The following is a 26,178-nucleotide window of genomic DNA, read 5'->3' as shown; positions in this document are numbered from 1 at the left end:
GATCCACAACCCCAAATCCCACTAAGAGATGGTTTCAAGTGCCTAACATGACTTGTTGTCCATGGCATCACAGCCTTTGATGGTCATGTCACTTGACTTCTCCTGTTGTGCAATCCCTCATTGTGAACGTGTTCCCCAAGATAGTGACCAGATTTGTAATCCTCATTTTAAATTAGTTACATTCAGTGATGCACATTGACACCTTGGAGTAGGAAAAAAAATAAAATTGAAAGGCTACATAGTGTAGCAAAAACTAAAAAGGCAACTTTTGATTTCAGAGCCAGAGGCCACTGTAAGCAGGACCAGAGCCTCACTGAGATAAACACAAGTGTAAAGAGCCACCAGCATGAATCAGCTTCCCAAGCTGGCCCCAAAAGCCTCTGGAAGACTTGCTGAAATTCCCCATGCTTCCTAACATCTCTGCATGCAAAAGTCCTGTTCATGAGACATGTGGTATGAACTTGGAAACCTGCAGAATGGACAAACAAAACTGCAGATCCAAACCCCTGGTTTCCAAACTTTTACTACATGACCTTAGAACAGTTAAAAAGGAAACCTTTCTCTTAAGAGAAAACATCTGCCAGCTTTTCTGCTGCCTTCTATGAAACTGCTGACCTGCAAGCATTTGAAGATCATAGATGGGATTTTATTTGTCAGACTGGTGAATAATATTCTCCCAAAGCTTTCATCGTGTTCACTTTCCTAAGGCATTGACAGGGTAAGACATCAGACAGCGATATCAGGGGGTTGCTATTTCAGACACACAGACCCAGAAAGGCTTAGCACTTATGGGAAATGCAGATGCCCTGTGACATGTGTGAGATGATGGCAATGAACCAGGGCCTGGCCACAGGATACCAACCTTCAGATGTTCAGTGTGTGCCAAGGCATTCAGAGAAACAAGCGCTGATGTAGATAAAACAAAAGCATTTACTTCTAAAGTAGGAGATGGATGTGGTGATGCTGTGATAAAAGCAAGGCCGTGAACCCCAAGGGTAGCACATCACTAGTTGCTACACAAAGTACCACTTAGCTGATGGATATTTATTTTAACAGCGTGACTTAATGAAAAGATACATTTTACAGATCTTAAAATTGTATGTCATGGATCTCTCTCACACTAATTTAATAGAAAAAGATAACTACATATTCATCTCAATATCTATTTATCCTTACACATCACTTCTTCCTGCTTTTCAGACCAAGTGCAGGGCAAAATGTAGCAGCAGCCAAAAATCAATACCATCTCCTGAGGAAACAGCACTGCTCCACATTAGGTACTACTCTTAAGACAAAAAAAGCACCCACAGTTATATGCTACAGAAAGTCCATCTGATACAAGTCTAAGAAGGGATTACTCCATCAAATCTCCACGGATGTACCAATAAACATCCCAGCCACTTCTTTGGGGCTCTGCAGAGACATGAACCTCCACACACAGCAGCAAATGAACTTAATGGTTCCATCTCTTGTGTGCTTTTTAACACCTTGAATGTTTTTTAACATGTATAAAACATGTTTCATTTGTCATCATTCTTGTTCCCTGCCATTATTCTATCACTGTTGCTGGTAAACAAAGCACACAGTTTTGTATATATATGGTCCCACTTTTTTCCCCCTTATATATACACTCTCGGATTTCCAAGTTAAGAAGCAACAATACTAATTAAATGCACTTATATATGATCAAAAAGAAGACAAAAAAAAATCAGGAGAATAACTGAATTTCAAGAGTCTAAAGTATAGTGGAACCAACACTTAAGAAAAAAGAAATCATGATACAACACAGGAACTTGAAATGGATTTTAACTTCTGATACTGATATAAAAGATAGTCATGCTTATCTCCACATGGCTTGTGTAAACAAACAGATCTGCTTGGTGGCTTAAACACCAGTTCAAATGATGCTTTTTACAAAGAAAGAAGCAAAAAATACAACTCGGATCCTGAACCTGACCACAACTATGTCATGAATACAAAATGCTTAATCAGAAAATATTGGTGGATTTATTTATTACATTTGATTTGCAGGACCTGAGAATATTTGCGTGCTTTCAAGAGTTTCTTGTTATTTCCCTGTCATGAGTTGAAAAGTGACCCAAAAAAATAACTAAAGAGAAGAATTTTACCAATAGCATTAGGCAGTTCAGCAGCAGAAGGGCTGTTAAAGGAGAGAACTTTCCTTCTGGAATAGGGGTGGGAGAGAAGAAATACACCAGAAAACTGAGTAAAAGAGACAGAGAAGATGACAAAACAAACACTAGGAAACACACACTTGAAAAAACAACCCCAAATTCTGGTTACAAACTTTCTGTTTCAGTTTTGACTTTGGTGCTTCTTCCCTATGCCTCTCTGTGTGCACCCCGAGGGGTGAACTCCCCAGGCAGCAGCTTCCACGGCATTAGAGGCTCAAACTTGAAGCACACGCAATGTAACACGGACACAGACGTCGATTAATAAGTTTTAGTTAATCCTTCAAAACATATCGCTTTGGATTTTAAGACCTGATCACCTACAGGAGCCCAGCCTAGTTTTAAGACTGGGAATGTCACTGTCGATGGGACGGGTCCGTCTGGGGCAGCACCAGGAATGCACAAACCATAGCAGCAAAGCGCAATCTTTATCCCTCTGTTCCCGGAGCTGTCGAGCGTCACCTCTGAAATTAGAGCCCAAACCTCCACGGACGTTTCCTGGTGATGTGTGCCCGCTGGACTACAAAACCGAAAGCGCTTCCAAACCGGTTTCCTTACACGGCTCCCCGGGGCAGGCACCGGGACAGACCCTCGCACCAGCGCTTCTCCCAGGATGAATTTCCCGGTGTCCGATCCGCTGGACGTGCGAACCGCTAACTCGAGGAGATGCTCCCGCCAGACGGATTTGGGGGATTTCCCCACTCCCCCGCCGCTCGTACCCCCGCCGGCCCCACTCACTTGTCCAGCCAGAAGGTCCATGGCGAGTGGAGGGGCAGCCCCGATAGCCACGGCGCCTCCCGCTCGGGGGGGCTGAGCGCCATCAACCCAGGCGGGCGGGGCGCGGGGAGGGGACAAGGGACGGGGAGGGGGCGAGCGGGACTCGGGCTTGGATAAGGGGCAGGGGGGGAACAGAGAAGCGGAGATAAGACCGCGACGGGAAGGATAGACGGACGAGTAAAGGGAAGGGGGCGCCACGCCGATGGTGACAGCGATGGACATGCCCATTGGAGAGCATGGGTGGCTCCCCAGAGGGGCCCTGACTCAGCACATGCACTCGCCCCATCCCTGCCTCTCCTGCGGGACACGGCTGGGGGGAATCGCTGATCTGCTTCCTTAGACCTTTACGACTAATAAGGCATTGGAATGGCCTGCCCAGAGAGGTGGTGGATTCCCCATCCCTGGAGGTTTTTAAACTGAGATTGGACGTGGCACTGAGTGCCATGATCTGGTAAATGGACTGGAGTTGGACCAAGGGTTGGACCTGATAATCTTGGAGGTCTTTTCCAACCCAAACGATTCTATTATTCTATGACCCATGGCCGTGAGGTGTTGGGGCAGAAAGGGTGCCCAGTACCACCATCCTGCCTTGCACCCCGCTGGCAGCCCCTTCTCTGCACATACACAGCTCACACCACAGGCCCAATGTGGAGCTGCCTTTTTGAGCAAATTAGCCTTCGTGCTCAGTTTGGCTTCACAATACTGACCAAAACACTAAATCTCTCCAAACCCCCAAGGTTTAGGACACGAAACTCTTGCATGTTCAGACACACCACTGGCAGCCCCTTCTGTGCACATCCACAGGTCACACCACAGACCTAGAGAGTCTCTGGGCCTGCCTTTTTGAGCAAAATGACCTTCATGCTCCGTTTGGCTTGGCAATACTAACCAAAACACTAAAGCTCTCTAAAAAAACAAGTTTTAGGACACAAAACCTCTGCACGCTCACATAATGGAGGGGTGGCTACTGTGCAAACTGGCCACGGATGGAGATCGTGCAATGGTGAACCTTTCCAGACTTTGGGGGAATAATTTCCTCTACAGCCCATTTAATTTACATGTTTGGTTTTAAAGGGAGATGTTCCTCCCAAATCCAGCATGGACATGTGCAAAAAACCTCACATTATTTTTATAATAGTAATTTTTAAATTAAGATTCTCCCCATTGCAACTGTGCACAGTAGTAAAGTTAAACACCCACATAAGTGATAGCAGGATCAAAGACCATGAATCACAGATTGCCTTGCAAGCACATTTAGCAGGATGAATAATTTTATATATACTTCATCCTAAAGGAAAAATCAATAAAGACACACTCCTCTAAAGAACTAAAAATCTAACAGTAAGAAAGGGCAGAGATCACCCATGAAAAGCAGTCTGTATAGTGACAAAAAAGAAACACAAAAAGTTAATGATTATGTTGTGCAGATGGAAAATGCAAACTGCTAATCCAAATTAAATAAGATCTGGAAAAGCAGTTGCACCATCTCTTGCAATCTAATTTAATCCTCTTTAAATAGAAGGCAAGATAATGACCATTTGGGAGAGCTTAGAATCTAAAAATTCATTGCTATGCCCACTCCAAGTATTTTCTCTCTATTTCAATGGTTAGCCCACCAAAAATGTTAATCCTGAAAAAAACCCTACAATAAATGGCTGTATCTAGGTACAGATTTTCTCAGAAAAGCTGGAGAAGACAGAGAGTAGAGTGCTAATTTCTTCTGACCTCAAAGGGCCACCACATCTTTCCTCCATGACTGCCAATGACAGTCTCCACACCTAACACATTCCTGGTGTCCTCTGCCGAGGTTGCCAACAAAGTATTAAATTCTGGATATGCAGCAGCATCACTATGGAAATAAGGCCAAACCCACTAGACTGTATTACAAAAACTAAGTTTGAATCCATTACCTGCCTCTGACAGGAACCACACGTTTCAGTGAAAACCTCCAGATTCCATTATAAGAGAGCTGCTCATCAGTTAAAACATTATAACTCCAGCTGAAAACAAATCATTCTGTTATAAACAACCTGAGCTGCAAGGAACAATATAGAAATACAACCCCCACACCTCTGAGACATGGAGCAAGAGCCAGGCAGCACAGCCTGTATCATTATTCCAAATGAGACATGTAAAGCCTCTATTTATTCCTTATTTACATCAGTAAATACCAGGCTTCACAGTGGCACAAGGAACGTTGTGGGAATCTCAACTAACAGTAAATTAATTTGGCTGTGGAGGAAGGGCAATCACAGGATGCATCGAATTAGTGCATCCTTTGCCTACAGAGATTTCTAAGAAGTCGTGACACAGAGGCAAGAACAAGTCTCCCGAGATGAGTCTCACAAGAAAAAATGATCACGAGCGCAGCATCCTGATTCTGCTCAGCTACTTTGCACTGCCAGCACACCTTGAGTGAAATCAGTTCAGAGATTAAAAATCCCAGGAAGTTATTACCACTTTCAGAGAGGTATTTGTAAGGCTTTAATTAAAAATGTATTTTATCGATATTTGCCATCTATTTTGGAAGGTTCCTTTTTAAGGAGACCTTAGGGATACCTCCCGTGCTTTTGTACCTTCTCAAGCAGCTTTACCAGAAACAAACTGTGTTAGAGTTCAGCCCTGTGCTACAAGATGGTGCAGAGATGAATTGCTTAAAGCTCACCACCATAGAAGGGGCTAGTGGCTCCATGCCTTTACAGCTTCTCCCAGCTCCATCCTCTTTGTTCTTACAGAGTTCTCCAGGTAAACAGGCAATTTTCTGCTAAGGCCTTATAAAGCAGGACTGTGGGGCAGAGAGGATGAGTCAGCCAGTAGATTAGCTCAGCTGATTTCTGATGGATAACAGCTGAAATTTTCCCAGGTAGCAACTGGGGAGGAAAAAAAACCAAACTGGAGTGGGGAGTACTTTTCTTCCCCATTCTGTGTGCTCCCAGCACTGCTTGTCTGGACCCAGTTTCAGGCACCTGAGCCTTTTTGCTACACAAAGGCCTAAGTCAATCCATGCTGTGCTAATTAGAGCTGAAGAAGGTACATTGCAGCCAGAAGAAACAATGAATACTTCATACCTCTTTCTGTGGTTTTACTCGAGATTTAAATCCCTATTCTTATAATCCTTGCTGATCCCAAAATCTTGACAGTAATGGGTGCATTACATGTGCTTGAAACATTATTTGCCTGTTCTGGGAGATTTTCCCATAGTCTCTGCCCCAGCTAATGCAGGAAATCCCCCTGCTGTGATACAGTGGTGTTTTGAGGGGACATACTGCCTTTTAAAACCATCAGGACCCTCCTTTCCCCTGCTGGCAGTTGTGCACCATCACTGTGGCAACTGCAATGCCTGCACACGTGAGAAATATTAGGAAAGCATTAGGCTTATTTTAGCTATATTCCAATGCAATGCAGCACCAGGAAGGGAGGAGGAGGAAGGGAACAAGCACCATATGAGCAGTCATATTGCATTTCCACTCTGGAAGTGCTCCATGGCTATGTCCAAGGCAACAGGTACCACACCTTGGAAAACATCTGAGATAACCTGGGTTTGTTCAGTGCTCCTGATAGAAAATGAAGGGTGTGAAAGGTTGGGCTGGACTTCTCTCCAGCCAAAGCTCCTCTTTTTCACTGTGAGAATGAGTTATTTGGAACATAAACCTTCCTGGACTTGAGGGATGGCTGGAGCAAAAGCCTTGGCTGCTGTGCCCAGCTGCTGCTGCTGCGGATGCTGCTTCACAGCCTGAGCCAACAGCCATGAAATGTAATTTCTCTACCAAATGCTGGTGTCATGATCACTTGCTCTTGAAACACTGCCTGGGACTTCAGAAGCATATTAAGTAACACAGGAGCTGCTCCTGAGAGGTTCCTAGGAAGATAAACTGATCAACCAAAAGCCGAAGCAGAGGTGAGGATGAAGGGATTTTAGTTGATATTTGCTTCCAGAGGCTTAAATAAATGTTTTTAAACCCTAAAACACGATATTAAAGTGTTGAATCCCAATGCTTTTGGCAAAAACTCCCTCATCTAGGAATGATTTCATATCAGCCAAGCTGTTAAGCAGAGGTTGTCATGGCAACAAGTTATATTCAAATGATATGGCCAGAGATATACTGTATTTAGTGAGTTCTTCATTTGCTGCATATTGGGAACATGTCAGAACTAAATGATATTGCATAACTTTGTTTTGTTAAAAACAAACTGGCTCACTGCCCCTGATTTTCTCGCAGGCTTGTGTCCAGTCCTGCCTAGGACAGGTGGTTTTCCACACAGTACCAAGCACAGCTCCATGGGAGAGGCTCCTCACAGAGCTGGTGCCTCCAAGCTCCTATTCAGAGTAGTCTTCCTTCAAATGCATGAACCTGCCCAAGTCAAACAAGCAGAGGAACCTTCCCTTAGCTTCTACAACTGACATAACCATTCACTAGTCCAGAAAGAAGGGCAGTTCAACTAGATTCTTTCCTCCCTTACTGAAAAAGTTCATACATATGCACTATGAAAGTCTAAAAAAAATATATTTATATATACAATTATATAAAAGTAAAGCCAGTTCATGTGTTTGTGGGCATCTCATACGTGTCTATGATTTCCTTATAAAAACAGGATCCCTATTAACTTACTGGTGGTGACTGATGCCAGAACAAATCTCAGAGAGGACATGTGCATACTAAATTTGTACCTCTGCTTTTTTAGCTGTGGAGCTGTTAAAAAGTGCAAGAATTTTGTTTCGCATCCCAGGAGTAAATGTATATTTTTCTTAATATAAACAAAATAAATGAAATCATTCTTGTTCAAGTTATAAACCAAAATCAAATCAGCTTTGGCCAGGATGCTGTGTGAAAACTTTATCCTGACGAGTGAAAACAAAAATGAAATACAAAATTGGCTCCAAAATCACTCTCCTGGGAAATGTTGTGCAGCTTTTATGGAGCAGCATCCAAAGGAAGGTGATTTAAGCAGTCTCCCAGTGGATCAAGATTCCTGATTGCCCGATAGAAGCTGAGCATTAAGAAAAAGGCAAACATAAGTAAAACCTTACCCTTAAAGTTGTTACATAACTGAACATTCTGTAAAATGCATCATGGGAAGGTGATGGCATCTCAGGACCTCCAGGTCAGAGGCCCGGGAAAATGCAATGGGAGCTTGCTAACTTCTGGAGCTGGTTATCCTAAATTTCTCCAATTTCTATTACAGTTTATAAAGAAAATACAAGGCCAAATTGCTCCCCTGGTATGTGAAAAAGCAAATCACAGGATGGAATTCTGCCAGATGTGAACATGAAAAAGTCAGTACCAGTCCTCTACCTCCCTCAGGTTAGTGTACAAGTTGGAAAGACATCAGTGTTTCCAAGATCCGTGATGCAGCCCAGAATCACAGCTCTCTCTGGTTACCACCACTTGTGAAGGGAGGCTGAGCCTCATCCAAAGCCCTTTACAGTTAAATAAAGGCATGGTTTGACTTCATTATGCTTTTTCCTTTACCAAGCCATCCTGGGGGAGTTGAAATGGCTTAACCCAGCACTTAATCCATGCATTGGGTATTAGGAGACTTGAACTTCCTACTTACCTTTGGATACTTGGCTTCTGCTTTCATCTCTCCCTGTTCCCCACCTTTTGAAGGCACTGGGACTATCTTAGGTGCTAAAGAGATGCCCAGCAAAGGTGAGGTCAGGGGTATAAATGCAAGAAACCTGACAGACCTCTAAGTTAAGTTATATGTTGGAAACAAACTCCAGAGAGCTTGCTTTTCCTGATTTTTAGGTAAAATATCTGCAGAGTGTTTCACTTAGATATTGCCTCCCCAAACATGAGGATCCCAAAATAGTACCATCTTCAATGCTATTCTGTGTTATAATGTTATTGGCATCACATCTGGCATTGGCTTTGATGTGGAACATGAGCTTAAACACTGATCTTTTTTTTACAGGCATCCCAATATACAGCTGAAGAAAACAATGTGCAAGAGTCACATCCTACACATTGAGAAAACCATGTTAGCCTATACCTCAAAGTGAGCCTGGGATGGAAACCCTCAACTTGTATTGCTATTGTAAAAAAAAAAAATCTAAAATATAAACTCCACAGAAAATAATATTTTATAAGGTTTATGCACATCTATTAAAAATTATGAGCTCACTGGCTCTGCAGTTCAGCTCATAGTGGTTATTCCACTTTCTGCATCACACCATAAAATCTGGGACCTGTCCAAGGCAGCAAAGCCAAGGGCCCCTCTGGAAATAAACCACTAGAGGGAGACTGACTTCAGCAATGGAACACCCACAGGGAGAAAATCCTGCATATTCATTAAATGACCCAAGATTTGGGTCAAAATTGTTCTTTGTGTTTCTTCTTCACAACTAAAAGTGGCTGAAATTAAAGGGTCAAGTTTGGCTTCATTACTGTAAGTTAAGGGAGCGTTGTGTAAATGGGATCAGGCAGTCACATATTCTACTGTTTGTAAGACAGGTTAGGCCAACTCTATTAAAAAAAACCACACCAAAAAATACCCCAGCCACTGAAAATACTAATAGCTGTATCCTAGCAACATCACGGATCCCATGTGGACTTTGTTCTGGAGTCTACAGTCCTATTTCATCAAAATTATTGACTTTCTCAAAGTCTCTAAACGACCATCAAAAAACCAGTTAGTGCTTAAAAAATACAAACATTTAATTAGTCACATTAATAAGAAAAAAAGAAGAGCAGCATTGCGTGCTAGTGCTCCCTTTTCGTGGAGCTCAATTTAGCTTCCTTTGAAATCATCATCAAAATTCCCACTTTATTCATTTATTCAGTAGCAGAGGCACGTCCTTCCTTTGAGAAAAAAAGCTGGAAAGGGCCTTACAGAATTTGGCAGATGAGGTTTGTTTCTCAGGCTGAGCTCACTTATTGTAGGGATCAAACTCATACAGCTCTCCACAATCCTTCCAGTCATCATGTCCTTAACTGTAAAGGTAAATCAACTGGCATTCCAATGATATCCAGAGGCTTTCTACAAATCTCTTGTACTATGCATATAACCAGTGTACTTTTTTCCCCCAAAGCCTTGTTTTTATTTAACCATGACAGATTTTTTCAAGATCACAAAACATGTGAAATCCCATTGGATCTTCCCAAAAGCTCAGGCCCTGCTCCTCTCAGGTATGAAGACTTCAGGTTTCACACAGCTCTGGGAGGTTTTTCCTTATCAATCCTGCATCACTGAAATGAACTTTATTAGATAAAATGCAAAGGCAAAGGGCCAAATAAATAAAAGATTCGATGATCCAATTTTTCCAAAGAAAATCATTTGCACTAAAAGAGCAACTAACAATAAACCAAACCACATCCCAAACAAATTAGCTCTTACCCTTAATAACTTGCATGATGATCCAAGGAATCCTGGGGCATTTTGGCATTTAGCTCACCATTTGGGCAGACTCAGGCTTTGGTCACAATTTTCACTCAGCTCCAAACTACATCATAGCATTTCTGACAGTTTTTATCTGTTATTCCAAGATCTACTTCAATAAGTTAGCAAGACCCCTTACCAGTGAAAAAGCACTATTAAAAGAATAGATTCCTCTTCATCAGTCTGCCTTAAAAGCTCAGTTGATAGGATAGTAGGGAGAAAAATATTTCTCACAGTTTACTTAGCCCACAGAGTTGGTTGAGACCCACCAACACTTTTACACTGCAAAACTTTTTAATGTGCTATTTCTATAGTTCAATGACAAGAGGACACCTTTGTTGAAGAAGTAATTTAAATACAGAAGGGAGTTATTGACTTTCATCCCCTGAACATGAATCTGGTGATGGTTGAATTTGAATTCCAGGCACGGCACTGAACTGTCGGTACCGGTTCAGCCTTGAGCTGACCTCTGAACTGCTGCTCTTGGTCATGGGAACACACTGCTGCATTATCATCCTACTCCAACATTCCAGCAAGGGCTCTGTCTCAACAGTCAACACCTGTTTAACTGAGAATTTAGCATTCAAGCACTGTGCATGGACTCTCTGATACTGTTAAATCTCACAGTTTTAGTCACACTGAAGGTTTTTACATTGCTCATCCTTTCATTTCCACCAGCTGTGAAAGGGAAAGGGGCCATAGGCAAGGAGGGAATATCCATTTGTACAGAGTGCCAAAATAAGGGAGTAGTTCTGGCTTCATTTAAGCTGTGCACAGGTGTAAACCAACAGGAAAGGTAACAAATATATAAGGACAATAGAGCAGCAAAGAAATGGGCTTTCAGATTTTTACTCAAGTTAAAAGATGGTATCAGAAGCTACTTCCAAGACCTCAAATAATTTTCAATGGTGATTAGATTAACTCAAAGTTGTTCTCTAAGGAGATCAACTAAACAAAAATTTGAGAGTTGCATACCAAATTCCATTCCTAGTTATACCTTGAAAGAGATCTGTTGGGCTAATTTATACCTGGGTAAAATGCAAAAGGGGGGGGGAAGTAAAATACACAATAAAGATGGAAATGCACTGACTAGTCAAGCAACTTTGATTTGAAGACTCTCTAGCATTTAGTAGGAGTAGAAACCTCAGCTTGTTGGTCAGTTGTAGGAAGATTTCTTTTGATGGCAGACACTTCAGACAGCAAGTGGAGAACAGCAAGGGCTGAATTCATACTAAGAAAATAAAAACATGCTTTCATAGTGTCTTTGAAGAACTTTCAGTTGTGCATTACCTCTTTTTTTTAACCCAGTGAATTTTCTAGACAGACATTCATAGTAGATCTATCCAAAATCAGAGAAAGTATAGCAATGAATAAAAGTTGTTTCATGATCAGCACAGTCACCTTTTGTTCTGAAGCTGCCCACGCTGTCCATGGTGAATTTCCTGTTGGGTGCCAAAGGCCATTTCGCTGTGATGAGGGTGGTGGGTTCATCCTGTAATGATAAGGCAGTGCAGCCACTCTGCAGGGAGGGCAGTTTGTGAGGGTTGAAGTCACTAACACAGCGACAACACAGCGTGTAAAACCTGTTGTTGCCTACTTGTCCTGCTGCCAGGTCTTACCACAACCTGTAGAGACGGCTGCAGCACACACGTGTACACTTGTAATTAGGAACTTATCACAGAACTTTGTGGCTCTTCCTGCTAACCAAGAACCTGGGGCCTGAGAAGCACCACAGCAGCAGAGCCAAGGGCTGGCAGTGCTCCTAAAGGCAATAAGCTGCTTATCTCTGGCCTAAGGAGTTTATAGCACCCATGTATCCTCAAAAGCTCATTAGTTCCTCGGTAAGCAGCTGAGACATTAGATCCGCAAGCAGAACTGCAGTGGCTTGAGTTTGCTACAGCACAGATAAAACTTCTGGGCTTGGCTAGTCTGCAGCAGGCTGGTTCAACAGCCTGAAGCAATCCCACTTATGTATAAACTGGAGAAAGCCTGATCTTGTGAAATGCTCCTTAGTATTTGGCTTTGCTGGAAGGAGTGTGTGTAGCTAAAACTCAGCTCTGCCACGCGGCTGCATCCGCCTCCCTGGTACACACCAAGAGCCAAAATCAGCATCTGGCAGCATCCCCTGCCATGGCAGCAGAAGAAGCCACGTGCCCTGACATGGCCTCACATTGCATCTGCATCTCCCTTGCCCTGCACTCTTCCATCTCTCATTGCCTCCAGGGCAGAGGGGTGGGAATGCAACCCTAGCAGCTGGCCTGCATCCCAGGAGAGACAACTACAGAGACAGGAAGAGAAGGACAGGAAAATCTCTGCCTGGGGAGGTTCCCCTGGGGATTTTAGAGGCATGGCTTTTTTGTAACTTTCTCAGCATGGCCATGGACTGGATAGCAGCCACAAGCTCCTGTAGAAAGCCATCATGTCAGGGATATTTCCTGTCTCAATGCGGCTACTCCCCGTGTCACAAGGGAGGTCTTTCACAAAGGAGCTGCTTCTGAAGAACAGTGTGTTACCAACAATTCAGCAGGTTAAGTTTAACAGAGACAGTGATAGATGTGAGCAGGAAGGAGCTATTCTTCCCCTCTGCTTTTCTTCCCTCTCCATTGAGCAAAATCTTGAAAGACCAGCTCCCTTTGCAGAAGGCTATAGAACTTCTAGCAAGTGGCATGCATGGAGGCATTCATAGCCATGATACCTGTGTCTGGTTATTTCCAGTCAAAATAATCTCCTACTCAATTATGGAGAAGAATAGAGAAGCTCAGCCTGACTCACAATCACATGGGGGAAAAATGAGAGGAGTTGTTCAAGTTCAAAACATTCAGCTTGCTGTGGAGGAGGATTAGTACCGCTGTGGAAGGAGGCTTTCTCTCCCTCTGCAACAGCACAGCAATAAGGGATGGAAAAGACCCGAGTCCACTTCCCTGCTGTGCCAAATATACTCCTCCGTTCTCTCCTCCCTCCCCAAGAGAGCATATGAAGTATTAAACAGCCAGGAATAAGCCCTTGAAAAATGTGATCGCTAGCTGTCAGATACCTCTCTGTCACAGAGATGCAGCTCTGTGACTGTTCATCTGCAAATCCTCCGCTGCCATCCTGGAAACTGGGAGTGAACAGTGGCATTAATACTCCCATCCACTTTGGTGTCACCTGTACATTTTGCATGACTCTGCTAATAATTCTGTAAACAAAACCACATCCAAAATGCTTCCTGAGTGCATCGTTGAGCACAGATCCAGGCTCTGCTGGCCCATGCCCTTTCCAGCCTGATGGCAGTGCCCAGTGCCCCATCCCTGACCTGACATCTGGACCCTCTGCAAGCAAGAGGCAGGGTGGACATTTTCCAGCATTGGTTTAAATCTGTCTGCCTTTCACTGGCATGAACCATGGCTGTGCCCTGATTACAGAAGGCAAACATGGCTCCTGTGCAGAGCAATTATTTTGGGTAATACTGTAAATTTTGCAGACTGAAAACTTCTCACGCTGTTTTAGCCAGTGCCCAAATATTACCTTAATGTGTCATCTTCTGTTCTGTCATTGCCACAAAGTATTATCATGATCCTTGTAAACACCCACAAAGCTGCCTCATTATCTCCTGGCACTCTCTCCTCCCCCTCTAGGGATGACTGATAGCCAGCATTATGCCAGTGCCATTCCCTAGGCTGCAGCCCCGTGGTTTGCTCATCCTCCCCCTTCCTCAGGGTTCACATCGGCTCTCTCTCCTATCACACCATTGGATTTTAAGTTCCCTTGGCAAAGGGAGAGCTTTTTGTTTTGCTTATGTAGCACCCTGGTCCCTGACTCACTCTGTTAGGTGCAAAGATAACACAAATAATGAATGTCATCTGGAGAACTGTCTGGGAATTACAGAAAGCTGGGAAGGAGGACCTAAGTCTTTTTATGTTAGGTTCAACTCCAGCCTCCATTATCCCTTTTTGCTCCAGACTGACCTTTCCAATTCCTTGATTGCTAAGCCTGAAAACTTTTCTTTGCCTGAATTTTCCGTGACAGCAAAATTGCTTTGGCTGACTGCTCTTACCTGTCCTGCTTCCCTGTGGCATCTCAGTCATGGTAGGGCTCCGGAACTGTCCTTCAGGCATGTCCAGACACTTCCTACTTCTTCTCTTACTTTACGCCAGGGACATCTGGTTTCTACTACAGCAGTAAAAGGGGTACAGGACACCTCTCTTTCCAGAAACATTATGCAGAGCTCCCACACACAGGAACACAAAAAACAACCCCAATAATAAATAGCTAAGGCTTTGGGAAGCACACCAGTGACTGATAGAAAGAAGGCAATATGCCATACTATTTGCTGTAAGAGTCCCTATTTCAGCTGTCTTTCCCGTTCAAGGCAGTGAGAGGAGAACATGAAGAGGCAGCCAATTCAAGTAAAGCACATTGAAAGGTCAGAGGAATCCATCTAGCTTGTGCAGCACCATTTTGTAACCAGAGAATAGCTCTTCATTAAACTCGTTTTGTGAAAGTGATTGAAAGGAGAAAGGAAAGTAGCTTAACACATTCATTACAATCTCTGGGAATTACCTGTTCCTCACGACTGCTGTGATGGGTCTGGCTTTTGTCAGGCTGTGTCCAAATCAATGTACACTCAGTGTATCTAGCCCCTGCAGGAGCACTGGAGGAAGGAGGGCCTGTGTTTAAGTGCTGTGTCTTACTCTGCCAGGGGCTGGACATCCAGCAGCATGCTGCAGAGCCAAGCAGCACCAAAGATGAAGGTTTTGCCGTGGGGGTATCAGGACAGTCCCTGCTGCTCCTTTTGACTCTTAATGGTAGGCACCTCCCCAGGCACTGCAGTCTCCACAGGCTGGAAGAACTCTTTGAGCAGCTCTGTAACAGCAGAGGAGTTACAAAATATCATAGTTCTCATTTTTTTGGTCAACTACTGTAAATCTGGTACTGTCCTAATGTCCAAACTGAGACTGAGTCTGGACAAGGAACTTCTTCGAATCTGATGGGTCTGATGCAAACCTGAGGTCACTTGCCTGTGTGGGGTCTCTCAGGTGGGGTAGTGAGACCAGAACCAGGGCTGGGTGTAACTAACAGGCAGAGTTACCCTGGTGGGTCTAACACCGTGTCAGCCCCTTTGGGAGGAGAGGATCCTGCTCATAAGAAGACCATTAACTCCCCACCTGCCCCTTATTTTCTCCATTCCTTCTGGCTGTCCCTTTAGTGTCACACCTCTCAGCAAGCCCCCAGTTCCAGGCTCACACGTCTCAGAGTGCTATTCTAGCAGCCCCATCAGGTGAGCAGGCCAGGGAAGATAGATAAAATACCACTCCCTACTGGCTCTCCTCTTGCTACAGGTGGAAGAAAGATGAGCTGGCAATTTGCTGCTGGCCTGGCAAGATAGCAGTGAATTACAGCAGCTCCTGAGCCAGCTCAGCTGCGCTGGCGAGCATTCAGGAAGAGGAGAAACCCTTCCCGCAGGCGCGGAGGAGGGAAGCAGGTGTGTTATTCCCTTTTGTTCACTTGTTGGCAGAGATCACAGAGCTAACACGGGCCATAAGGTCTCCTCTGCTCCTCAAAAAAAGCCACACGCCCCCAAGGACAACTGATCCTCCTCGTACTCATGGCTGGGAAAGCGCTTTGGCTGCTGGCACCCTGCCATGGGAGAGCCTGTTAACGCAGTTCCGAGTTGCACCAGGGGCCAGTGAGATATGTGGTGTCCCAGCTCTTCCAAAGAGACATCACTCCTGACAGAGATGCCAGGGCTGCTGAGGGGACGCCACGCACCCAGCGCTCCAGTCACTGCATGGATGTGAGAAATGCCTGGAAAATTGCACAAAGTACTGAACAACCCGTGGGCAATTCTCTGTCACACAAAAACTTCGGTGCAAATGAGAAACCTAACAACTGAAAACAGCTCAGATGCACTGGTTGGAAGGAAAAAGCAGCCTCAACTATCCACCACCTTTTTTTTTTTTCCTCAGGATTTCTTTGCTCTCCTAGCACCGCAATAAATAACAGACACGAACCAGATCCATGGGCAGATAAAGTCCTGTCTGTGATACACATCACCCTGGACATGTCTTTGGGCCAAACTCTTGTTCTGGTTCACCACTGTTTAAATGCCAGGACTTCAGCAGAGCTGCTCTGGTGGCACAGTCAGGGGCAGTGGCTGGTGCCTGCCACGCACAGAGAGACTTTCTGAAACCAGCCAGAAAAATCCACTCAGAAGATGCTCCACCAACATTTGCTTTTGGGTCTGATACAGATGATTTAATCACTATCGTTTCTGGAATAAAGCTGAATTTACTGATGACTTTTAATAGAATGCTCAAAAAGGATTTCAGACGTGTCCTTCACAAGAGGCCATGAAGGAAACTCAGTAATAGTACAGTAATTGCATTAGCATCTCCAGCGAGCCCAGGGCCGCGCGGTGGTGCGTGCCTTACAAGGCACACAGAGAGGCCTTGCCCTACATACACAAGGATGGCAAAGTGGGAGGGAGAGGACAAGGATCTGTGTCTCACTGGCCTACATTAAACTGTGTGTTATAAACCTGCACCAACAGCACAGGTGCATCAGCAGATGCTCTGTGCTACTCAGGTCAAAGGTGTTTTATCCAGCTCACAAAACCTGCCCAGCCGTCCGTGGGTCCTGTGTAACTGAGCCTGGGAGCTGGTAAGCCCTGTGCAACACAGAAACTCGAAGAGCATCCTGTTCAACCCTCTCAGTCACACCCCAAATACCAGCCTCCATTAGGAAACCAAATGTCAGGCTCCTGACTTGCAGAAGCACCTTTTCCTCAATGTTCACACTGAAACATTGGCCACATGAGCTTACAGTGAACATCTTTTCCTTGCAAACCACCCTGCTCTGCAAGGGACTGCACACATGGATGATGTGGTGCAACAGGTGCTGCTGTACTTGCCTCCCTGTGAGCAGAAAGTTAAATGGCCATTTAGTATGGGCAAATTAGCAAAAACACACTGGTGACCGTGACACGGGTGTATCATTAATGCACGTTCACACTGGACCAATACAAGTGCCCTGGGTATCAACATGTGTTATAGGGGCACATACACACCTGTGTCACGCCCATATGGAGACAAATCGGCTCCATCAGCTGTGAACAGCATCATCCCCCTCGCACCTCCAGAAAGGGACATGGGGGCTCCGCGGGGTGGCTGCAGTGACCACACATCCCACCGCACCCCCCACCGCACCCCCCGGCTGCCCCTGGATCGCATCTCGGCACCTGCCCCGGCTGGAGGAGTGCGAGGTGCGGGGATCCGGCTGCGGCGGCTCCGCCCAGCCCAGCCCAGCCCAGCCCATCCACGCCCAGCCCAGGGCATCCCATCCCATCCCAACCCAGTCCAGGGCATCCCATCCCAGCGCATCCCAGCGCATCCCAGCCCAGCCCATCCCAATCCAGCCCAGGGCATCACATCCCAACCCATCCCATCGCAGGGCATCGCAAGCCAGCCCAGCCCAGCCCAGCGCATCCCAACACATCCCAGCCCAGCGCATTCCAGCCCAGCCCAGCCCAACCCAGCCCAGCCCCGCTGCGCTCCCATCCCCGCTGCGGCAGCGGGACCTCCGCACCGCTCCGCGCCGCTGCGCGCCGGGCTCAGCTCCGCAGGGGCCAGGCTGGGCGGGGGGCGTGGGAGTGGGCGGGGGGACTGAGGAGCAGCAGGAGGAGGAGGAGGAGGAAAGCGAAGAAGGAGGGAGGGAGGAAGGGGGGTTTACCCCATTGTCCTCGGCAGGAGCTGGGCAGAGCCGCCGCCGCTGTGCGCAGGCTCGGCCGGCCCCTCTCCCGGCGCGGCGAGGCGGCTGCGGGCGGGCAGGGGAGGCTCCCCCGGCGCACCCCCGATGCCCCCGGGGCGGCGGCGGCGGCGGCGGGCGCGGAGCTAGCGCGGGTGCGGGAGCCGCATGGCCCGCGGGGAGCGCGGCGGCAGCGCCCCGCCTCGCCGGGCCGGCCGGGGCGGCGGCGGCAGCGCTGCGGGCATGGGGGCGCCGGGCGGCGCGGCCCTCGGCCCCGGCCCCTTGGCTGCCGCGGCGCTGAGCCCCCGGCGCTGAGCCCCCGGCCCTGCCCGCGCGGGGGAGCCGGAGGAGGAGAGGAGGAGGAGGAGGAGAGGAGGAGGGAGGACCCGATGGCGAACAGCAGCGAGCTGGGGAGCAGCAGCAGCCCGCACCTGCCCAGCGCCGGCGGCCTGCTGAGCGCCTCCGGGCTGAAGCTCGCCACGCTGGGGCTGATCCTCTGCGTCAGCCTGGCCGGCAACGTGCTCTTCGCCTGGCTCATCCTCAAAGACCGGCACCTGCACCGCGCGCCCTACTACCTGCTGCTGGACCTCTGCCTGGCTGACGGGCTCCGCTCGCTCGCCTGCTTCCCCTTCGTCATGCTGTCGGTGCGCAGCGGGGCCGCCTGGCCCCACGGGCCGCTCAGCTGCAAGGTGCTGGCCTTTCTGGCAGTGCTCTTCTGCTTCCACGCCGCCTTCCTGCTCTTCTGCGTGGGGGTCACGCGCTACATGGCCATTGCCCACCACCGCTTCTATGCCAAGCGCATGACGGGCTGGACCTGCCTGGCTGTGGTGTGCATGGTGTGGACCCTCTCCATGGCCATGGCCTTTCCACCCGTCTTTGACGTGGGCACCTACAAGTTCATCCGGGAGGAGGAACAGTGCATCTTCGAGCACCGCTACGTCAAGGCCAACGACACGCTGGGCTTCATGCTCATGCTGGCGGCCGTCATTGCCGCCACCCACCTGGTCTACATCAAGCTGCTCTTCTTCATCCATGGCCACCGCAAGATGAAGCCGGCCCAGCTGGTGCCGGCCATCAGCCAGAACTGGACCTTCCACGGGCCGGGAGCCACCGGCCAAGCGGCTGCGAACTGGACGGCTGGCTTTGGCCGGGGGCCCACGCCGCCCACCCTCGTGGGCATAAGGCAGGCCACCCACAGCCAGATCAAGAGGCTGCTGGTGCTGGAGGAGTTTAAGATGGAGAAAAGGCTCTGCAAGATGTTCTACATGATCACCTTGCTGTTCCTGCTGCTCTGGTCCCCCTACATTGTGGCCTGCTACCTGCGGGTCTTCATTAAGGCCAGCTCCATCCCCCAGGTCTACCTGACCACCTCCGTCTGGATGACGTTTGCCCAGGCAGGGGTCAACCCGATCCTCTGCTTCATCTTCAACAAGGAGCTCAGGGTCTGTCTCCGAGCCCACTTCCCATGCTGCCAAAGCATCCAGAGCACCCAGGGCACCATCCTTTGCGATCTCAAGAGCTTTGGGATGTAAGGGGGATTTTCTCTTTCTAAAAAAGAAAGATGGATATAATTTTCCATGTTTCTGCATATGATCTCAAGAGAGTGTGACCTGTGGGGGACTTACTAAACCACCACCCAGCACCCAAACCTTAGGCTGTAAGAAGCTATTTTATTTATTTTTCTATATTTTGCGTATGCTCTCTTCAGAACATAACAAGTTGCTGTCTATGGGAACAGGTACTTGAGCAGAACACCCCCAAACCTTAGGCAGTAAGAAGCTGTTTTTCTTTGTGATTGTGTGGTTTTTAAAAACAAAACAGGGCTCCAAGTTTCTGGTCTTGCTTCTAATGTTTCTAAACATGATTCCAACAGATATGGATTAAGGCCATGACATTTTTTTTGTTTCCCTATTCCTGTCTGTTTTGATAAAGGCTTAACAATTTTACTCATGTAATATTTGATAAGGGCCAAGACAATTTTATACTAAAATTATTTTTGATGACCTCAAGAGGTGTTGTTTTATTATTATTTGATTTTAAGTGAAGAACAAGAAGAGGACATTCCTAATGTGGTCAGAAGTCAGTTTTGGTGGGAGCTGTTGGGTTCATTCATTCTCAAATGGTTTGAATATTTGAAGCAGTTAGTTATAACTTTTGCTTGACATGCAAACAGTGTAGAACTAATTTCAATTTTTCTTGTTGCACTATTCATTTGGTAATATTTCAGAACTATTTGTGAAACGTGATTTTAAAATACCAACTTTAAAAATAATCAACTATAGCAGTTTTTAAAACCTAGATTGAAATTCATATTTTACTGCCTTTATAGGAAGTTATCTACAAACCTGGGTAATACTTGTACATTTTGACTGTTTTCTTTAATAAAATATTGAAAACCTTTACTGTATGTAATTGTTTCAGAATGGCAGCATTCTGCTTTGCTGACAAATAACTTGTGTATGTGGAAGGTTGTATGTCTTGTGTCTGAGTAGATTTTCACAGCTGAGGTTATTATGGACAAGCACAATCCTTATTTGCTGTTAGATCTCAATTTAGGTGTTTATACCAATAAAAGTGACTAAAGCTATTTTTAAAAAGACTTAAGTTCATGATGGGCAACAGGTTTAAATAGCATAATTCTTTGTGTCTACTGAAACCAAAATTCTCTTAATGACAGGAAAGACTGTAATTGTGGATCACTATAATTTTTGTTGGCAAAGCAGTTTTTTAACACAGTGGCTTGGTTAATACCATACTCATTTATAAACTGTATTCTTAATGGGAAGTTTACATTAATTAAGCATGACATTTTAACCTGCTCTGTTGTTCTACAAAAACTTCTCTGGAAGTATTTTAACCAATAGCCTGTTGGCAGGATCCTGACAACTTTTTAGCTGTCTCAGAGGAAGCTGTCCTTGATTTGCTTCCCTTTCTGATGGATCATGTAACATTTAACAAATATGCTGGAGCAAGTCGTACACAAAATGACAGGAATAAGCTCAGTTTACATGAATAAATCTGCTTATGCTATGATTATTTTTGTAGAGAGTAGTCCTAAGTTGGCAGACATCAATTCAGAAATAGTTGTCCTGACTGTGAAGTGAGCACAGAAGGGACATGTGTGGAAGATCAGAAGAGGGCAAAAGTTGTAGCATCAGATTTGGGCAGGGAATGAAAGGTGGGGCTTCTGTTTTGGTTTTAAGTCTTGCTTTCCACCCCCCACTCAGATTTGAACACCAGAGAGGCCACGTTTCTTGCAGTGCAAGGTGGAACTGTACCAATCCTGCCAGAGCTGGACTAAGAAAGAGGACCATGGATTGGGTGTCTTGAAAACAAAGAGAGTTAAATGATCATTTCCAAAGCTGTTTGAAAATGCACCTGGGTACAGAAGGAAAGCCATCACATACTTCAGATCACAGCAGCAGCTGGTTATCAGTTCTAATTATATTTTCAACCTGGAATATCAGCTTGTACCTTAGTGAAACTTAGAGAGTAATGGGGTAGAGTTGTTTTACAAAGACTGGGGGGCAAGACATGGATGCTGTTGCTCTGAATTGTGTTTCAAGTATATACTTTACATGCCTGGTTTACTGTTAGGTCTTTTCTACACAGTTCAACTTTTGCAGAATCATATTTCCTTAAGAAGCTTCCTGTGTAGGGGGCTAGAACTGTGATCTGTAACCCAAATCTTGCCATCTTTTTCCTAATCCTGCTGCCAACCAAGCCAATATTTTCTTACTCTATTAAAAATGTGATATTTTGGCATACTCTCTCTTTTCCAGGCTATAAGTAGTATGGTTATGATTCTATTTAAACCATAGAGATGGGAAAATAGTTATTTTAAAACCTCCTTGAAAGCTGCAAGGACCAGATTTTTCACTCCTAGAAAAATTAAGCACAAGTTGTAGAGTCAATCATATATGTGGGGGATGAAAACTCACCTTTGGGTGACCTGATGGTTTTATTTAGACTTGGCTTACAAAATTGCTGCTCTATTGAATGCCAGTCTCTGTGCAGAGGCATCCCCCAGCTCAGCAATGCCCAGACTAGATGGGTGAGCTGGTTCTTACCTGGTGAAGATAATGGATGCTTTGCTATCACTCATCAGTGGCAGCCAGATCCAGCTTTGCTATAGCAAAAGAATACAAAGAAGATTAAAAAGAGTATCTGTGTACTCTGCCTTTCCTTGCATGCAGCTTCCATGGCTGTCTCAGGACTTCTGATCTACTCTGAGGGCAAAATCAGTGCTGTTTGAAGTTAATGTTTGAAGTTAATTTTATACTTTAGGTGCTTGTAGTGTCAGTCAGATTATGGTCCTGGCCATGGTAGTACAAAAGAGAGTGAACTCCAGTAGCTTTAATACAGGGTTTAGGTGGGTGTTGTACAGTAGGGCTTAATTCCAGAAGATGTGAAACGAAATATCAAAGACATGCACATGACAGAAAATTCAACTGCTGGGTGCTAGTACACCAACAAACACCACTTTGCTGGCTGAGAGTGCACCAAGAAAGTGGGAAAACCCAGAAAGGGCTGGACAGACACTAGAGAATAAGTATTCCTTCTGAAATCTGAGGAAATACAAGAAAGTTGCAGCGGGGGAAAGAAGCATTTCCAAAGCACACCACTAAAATGCCCTCAGAGCAGCCTTTAGACTGCATATGGGGAAAGTGGGTCACAGAGATTAAATGCTTTGACCAAGATCAAAGAAGGGGTGTTGGAGGGGAGGAAAACCTGCTGTGGATTAAAAAATAGAGAAATAATGTTGTGGACAATGGGTTTAGCACAGGGAACCATTGCTGCTGCTGCTTTTGGGACCTGTGAGGTGTGGCTGTAAACCTCCTTATCCCAAAACCCAGAGTGCTGTTTGTCTCACTCAGAAGTTCCAATGGCCCAGACTCAGTGAGAGCTGGGTGTTAAGAATTACCTCTCATGTCTATGTAAGAAGCTATTGCAGTTTGTGCAAGTCCTGGGCTCACTTGCAAAAACTCAGTTGGTCTGAACCCTTCTCCCAATCCCCACAGACTAAAACACAAAGTACTTGGTGGGCTTGGTGGGTCTCTCCCAGCTCTTCCACTGGTGACCTGTGCTTGACCAGAACGTAGACTGAGTCTTCTCTATACCCCTCCAGGCAGATGCATGATAGTTTTCCATATTCTGGGCACCACGAGTGCTGAGTATCACAGGAAATACCAACATCTTCTCCCCCAGAGACTCCTCACAGTCTGGCTCAGAGGTCACAGCATGCTGCTTCTGCATGTCTGTGGTGAGGAATTGCAGTTGTGCTGAGAGCTGCTCCGGAAAAATTGTGATTGCTGCTGGCATCATCTCTCACCAGGTATTTAACACATTCCTTACAAACATTTCAATTCAAAAACTTGAAGTCAGTGGAAGTTTTTCCATATAAACTTTAATGTCAGGCCAGCTTGAAAAATGGCACTGGTCTGAAATCCCAACTATTGGCTATAATGATCTCTGATTTATGACACAGTGCCTGGAGTACTCTGGGGTGCTTCTAGCTCTGCTGTTAGATTTGGGAAGAGTTTACTAGGAAAGGAACTGAAATGTGTGGCCTCAGCCAAATTATCTTGATGGGTAAAGGTCTCAATCAGTAGTCATGCTAGAGGTGGAAGATGAGCAGGGGATACATAGCCCATAAGCTGTCACCATTTTTTTTCCCAGTACCAGGTCTGCAGCAGAGGAGACAGCAAAGCTGCCTCCCAGAATGGTGTGAATCCAGTAGCCTTGAGGAAAAGGGCAGGAATTTGGCTTAGTCTGATAGCAACAATTCTTTCCTGGGGCTCTACCTGGATTTGATACAACTTCATCTCCATAAGGCTTCTCTGCCATATGCTGCGGGAATGCCCTGGGACACATTGTGTAGAGCTCAGAGGAGAACAATGCTGGCATTTTCCCTCTTTTCCCAGAAAAGCTTGCACAGAGTTGGGTTCTGCCACTTACCCCACACAGTTAAGCAGTCACCTTGCTCCTTGGAGGCACCTGCATTTGCTCAGAATTGCCAAAGCACCCCAAGGGAAGTGACTCCAAAGTGAATAACAGACACATATTGTCAGAATATGATATTAAATATCACTTCATTAACTTAGGCTGCAGATTGGATCATTCTGTGCAGTATCAGAATACCCCAGAAACCTTATTAGATAGTTATGCTGCAAATCAAAAAATTATTAGAAACATGGCAGGGGGGCTCTTTTCTAATAGAGGTTCTTTCAAGTCCTCATTTTTTAGCACAGCTTCTTTTGTAGTTGCTCAAAACACTGCACAGGCTACAATTAACTGTTATGACAGGAACTAGGAAGCATCTCCTATGCTGTGGTGTTCTTATGCTTCAGAATATTATAAAGTATATGATGTGTTGAAGACAAGGAACCATCAGAGAAAGACCATCAATGAAGATGGTCTCCTAAAAGCTGATGCAGAGTTATGCTGTGCTAGGGCTGTTCTAATGGATATCTTGCCCCAAACCTCCCTTTATGCTGGTGATCCCTGATGCCATGTCACTCAAGAAGGACCTTGTGTGGGGTAAATCCTTACTCATCTGTCAGTTGTAGAACCGGTGACAAGGAGTTGATTTTCCAACTTGACATCTGTGGCACTCTGACTTTCCCTAGAGCTGCTGATGCTGAGCATCTCCAAATCCATTTTCACTTGGTACAAGCCATTAACTGCCCCACACCTCGGTACTTTAGCCAAAGAATGATTAATTATTCTCTCTCACCTTTGTAATGCACAGAAGGTCTGATGACAAGAGCAGAGCATTGTCACGGGTGAACAATCGCTGACTAAACAAGCTTTCATTGCTTAACTTTAAAGTCAAGCTCAGCCTTTCATGCAAGCTGTTGCATTTCTGTATTTCTATTCATGTTTAATGACCTCAGTACTTGCACTCTGTCTTTGATCTCGAGTCATGCATCGTTGTACTGTGGATGTATTTATTGGAAGGCCACTGTCTTCAGTGCTGCATTTTTCACGTCTATCATGACCAGGTTGATAGCACAAAGCACTTTGTGTAGGAGGCTTTCAAGTTCAAAGCTAGTCTTGCAAGGGCACAGGGAAGCTGTGAAGTCCCAGCTAATTTTAGGCAGTCATCATGGCACTAAAAGAGTAGGCAGAAATCAAGACATCACCCAGTGAAGATTAAGCCTGTCCTAAAGTTTCTGAATGTTATTTACTGGCATGTCATTAAAAAATAATCCTGTGTTTGTGTCAGGATGATTAACCGTTGGAACAAATCATCCAGAGAAAAAATGGATCCTCCATCTGTGAGACAGGCAGTGTGAGCCTGCGCGCCTGCCCACGGCACACCTGCCCAGAGCCTGCTCCCTGGCTCAGCCCCAGCACAAAGGGAACTAAGTAAAAACCAGAAATGCCAGTAAACAGCAGTAAACAAACAGTAAACAGAACCCTCTCTGTCTCAGGGTGATTCACTCCTTCCTTTTGCTAACTGTTGTAAAACACCCATTTTATCATACCATATAAATACCAGTGCTCGTTTCAGAAATTTTAGCAGAGGTAGAGCTAAAATGGCTTTGTCATTAAAGAGGGAAACACAGGAAGATTCAGAGGAAAGGCTGAAGTCTGGGTGCTTTCTGACAGTGAGAGAGAGGAATGATTTAGTGGAATATTACCTCACTGCATTGAACCACTCAATCTGTCCCCATCTGTCACCAAGCACTTGCAGGAGGGTGATGGAAAGGAAACAGTTGAGCAGCTTGATAGTCAAGTAAATCAACTGGGCTTTTCCTTTTCCTTTCCCTCCCTCATTAAGCCTTGCACGTTCACACTACACAGCAGGTCCCTCAGTGCGCTGTGCCAAGGGCGAGGGGACTGTCCCCTGGGTGCCATGGGACTGCAGTGGCCCTGGAGCAGACAGACCAGCTCTGGGTGCTCCAGGGTCAAAATGCCCCTAGGAGCCAGTTCCAGCAGAGCTGCAGGAGACATCTGGGTATGGAGGAAGGTGGATGAACAGGCAATATGTTCAGCCAAGCTGCAGTGTGACTAAAGGAGGAGAATGTGGGCACCTGAGCCAAGGAACCAGCAGCATCACAGGCAGAGGTAAAGCTGGAGCCAGGGTGTGAAAGGAAGG

General features: G+C 45.9%; 2 protein-coding genes across 3 annotated transcripts in view; one reads left to right on the top strand and one right to left on the bottom strand.

Moving 5' to 3' along the window:
- The window catches only part of EIF4E3 (eukaryotic translation initiation factor 4E family member 3), a 34,395-nt gene extending 16,212 nt beyond the window's left edge, over window positions 1–18,183 (bottom strand). The window contains exon 1 of one of the 2 annotated variants that reach the window (XM_071550234.1): window positions 18,060–18,183. In XM_071550234.1, coding sequence (XP_071406335.1) covers window positions 18,060–18,064 — 5 coding nt within the window. In that variant the 5' untranslated portion in view covers window positions 18,065–18,183. Of the gene's footprint in view, window positions 1–2,930; window positions 3,138–18,059 lie in introns of those variants that run through there. The other variant, XM_071550232.1, reaches the window with a different exon arrangement.
- GPR27 (G protein-coupled receptor 27) lies at window positions 18,043–20,822 on the top strand. Its single transcript, XM_071550231.1, has one exon. It carries the CDS (start codon window positions 18,464–18,466, stop codon window positions 19,604–19,606), a length of 1,143 nt encoding a protein of 380 aa, XP_071406332.1. The 5' UTR covers window positions 18,043–18,463; the 3' UTR covers window positions 19,607–20,822.
- Window positions 20,823–26,178: the final 5,356 nt, after the last annotated feature.

The sequence above is a fragment of the Pithys albifrons genome, chromosome 3, assembly GCF_047495875.1.
Source record: "Pithys albifrons albifrons isolate INPA30051 chromosome 3, PitAlb_v1, whole genome shotgun sequence".
Classification (NCBI taxonomy): Eukaryota; Metazoa; Chordata; class Aves; order Passeriformes; family Thamnophilidae; genus Pithys; species Pithys albifrons.
The sequence above is the reverse complement of the archived record's forward strand: the minus strand, read 5'-3'. Positions and strand labels throughout refer to the sequence as shown.

Coding starts and splice junctions, on each gene's coding strand:
- GPR27 (XM_071550231.1), top strand. CDS start 18,464: ATGGCGAACAGCAGCGAGCTGGGGAGCAGCAGCAGCCCGCACCTGCCC.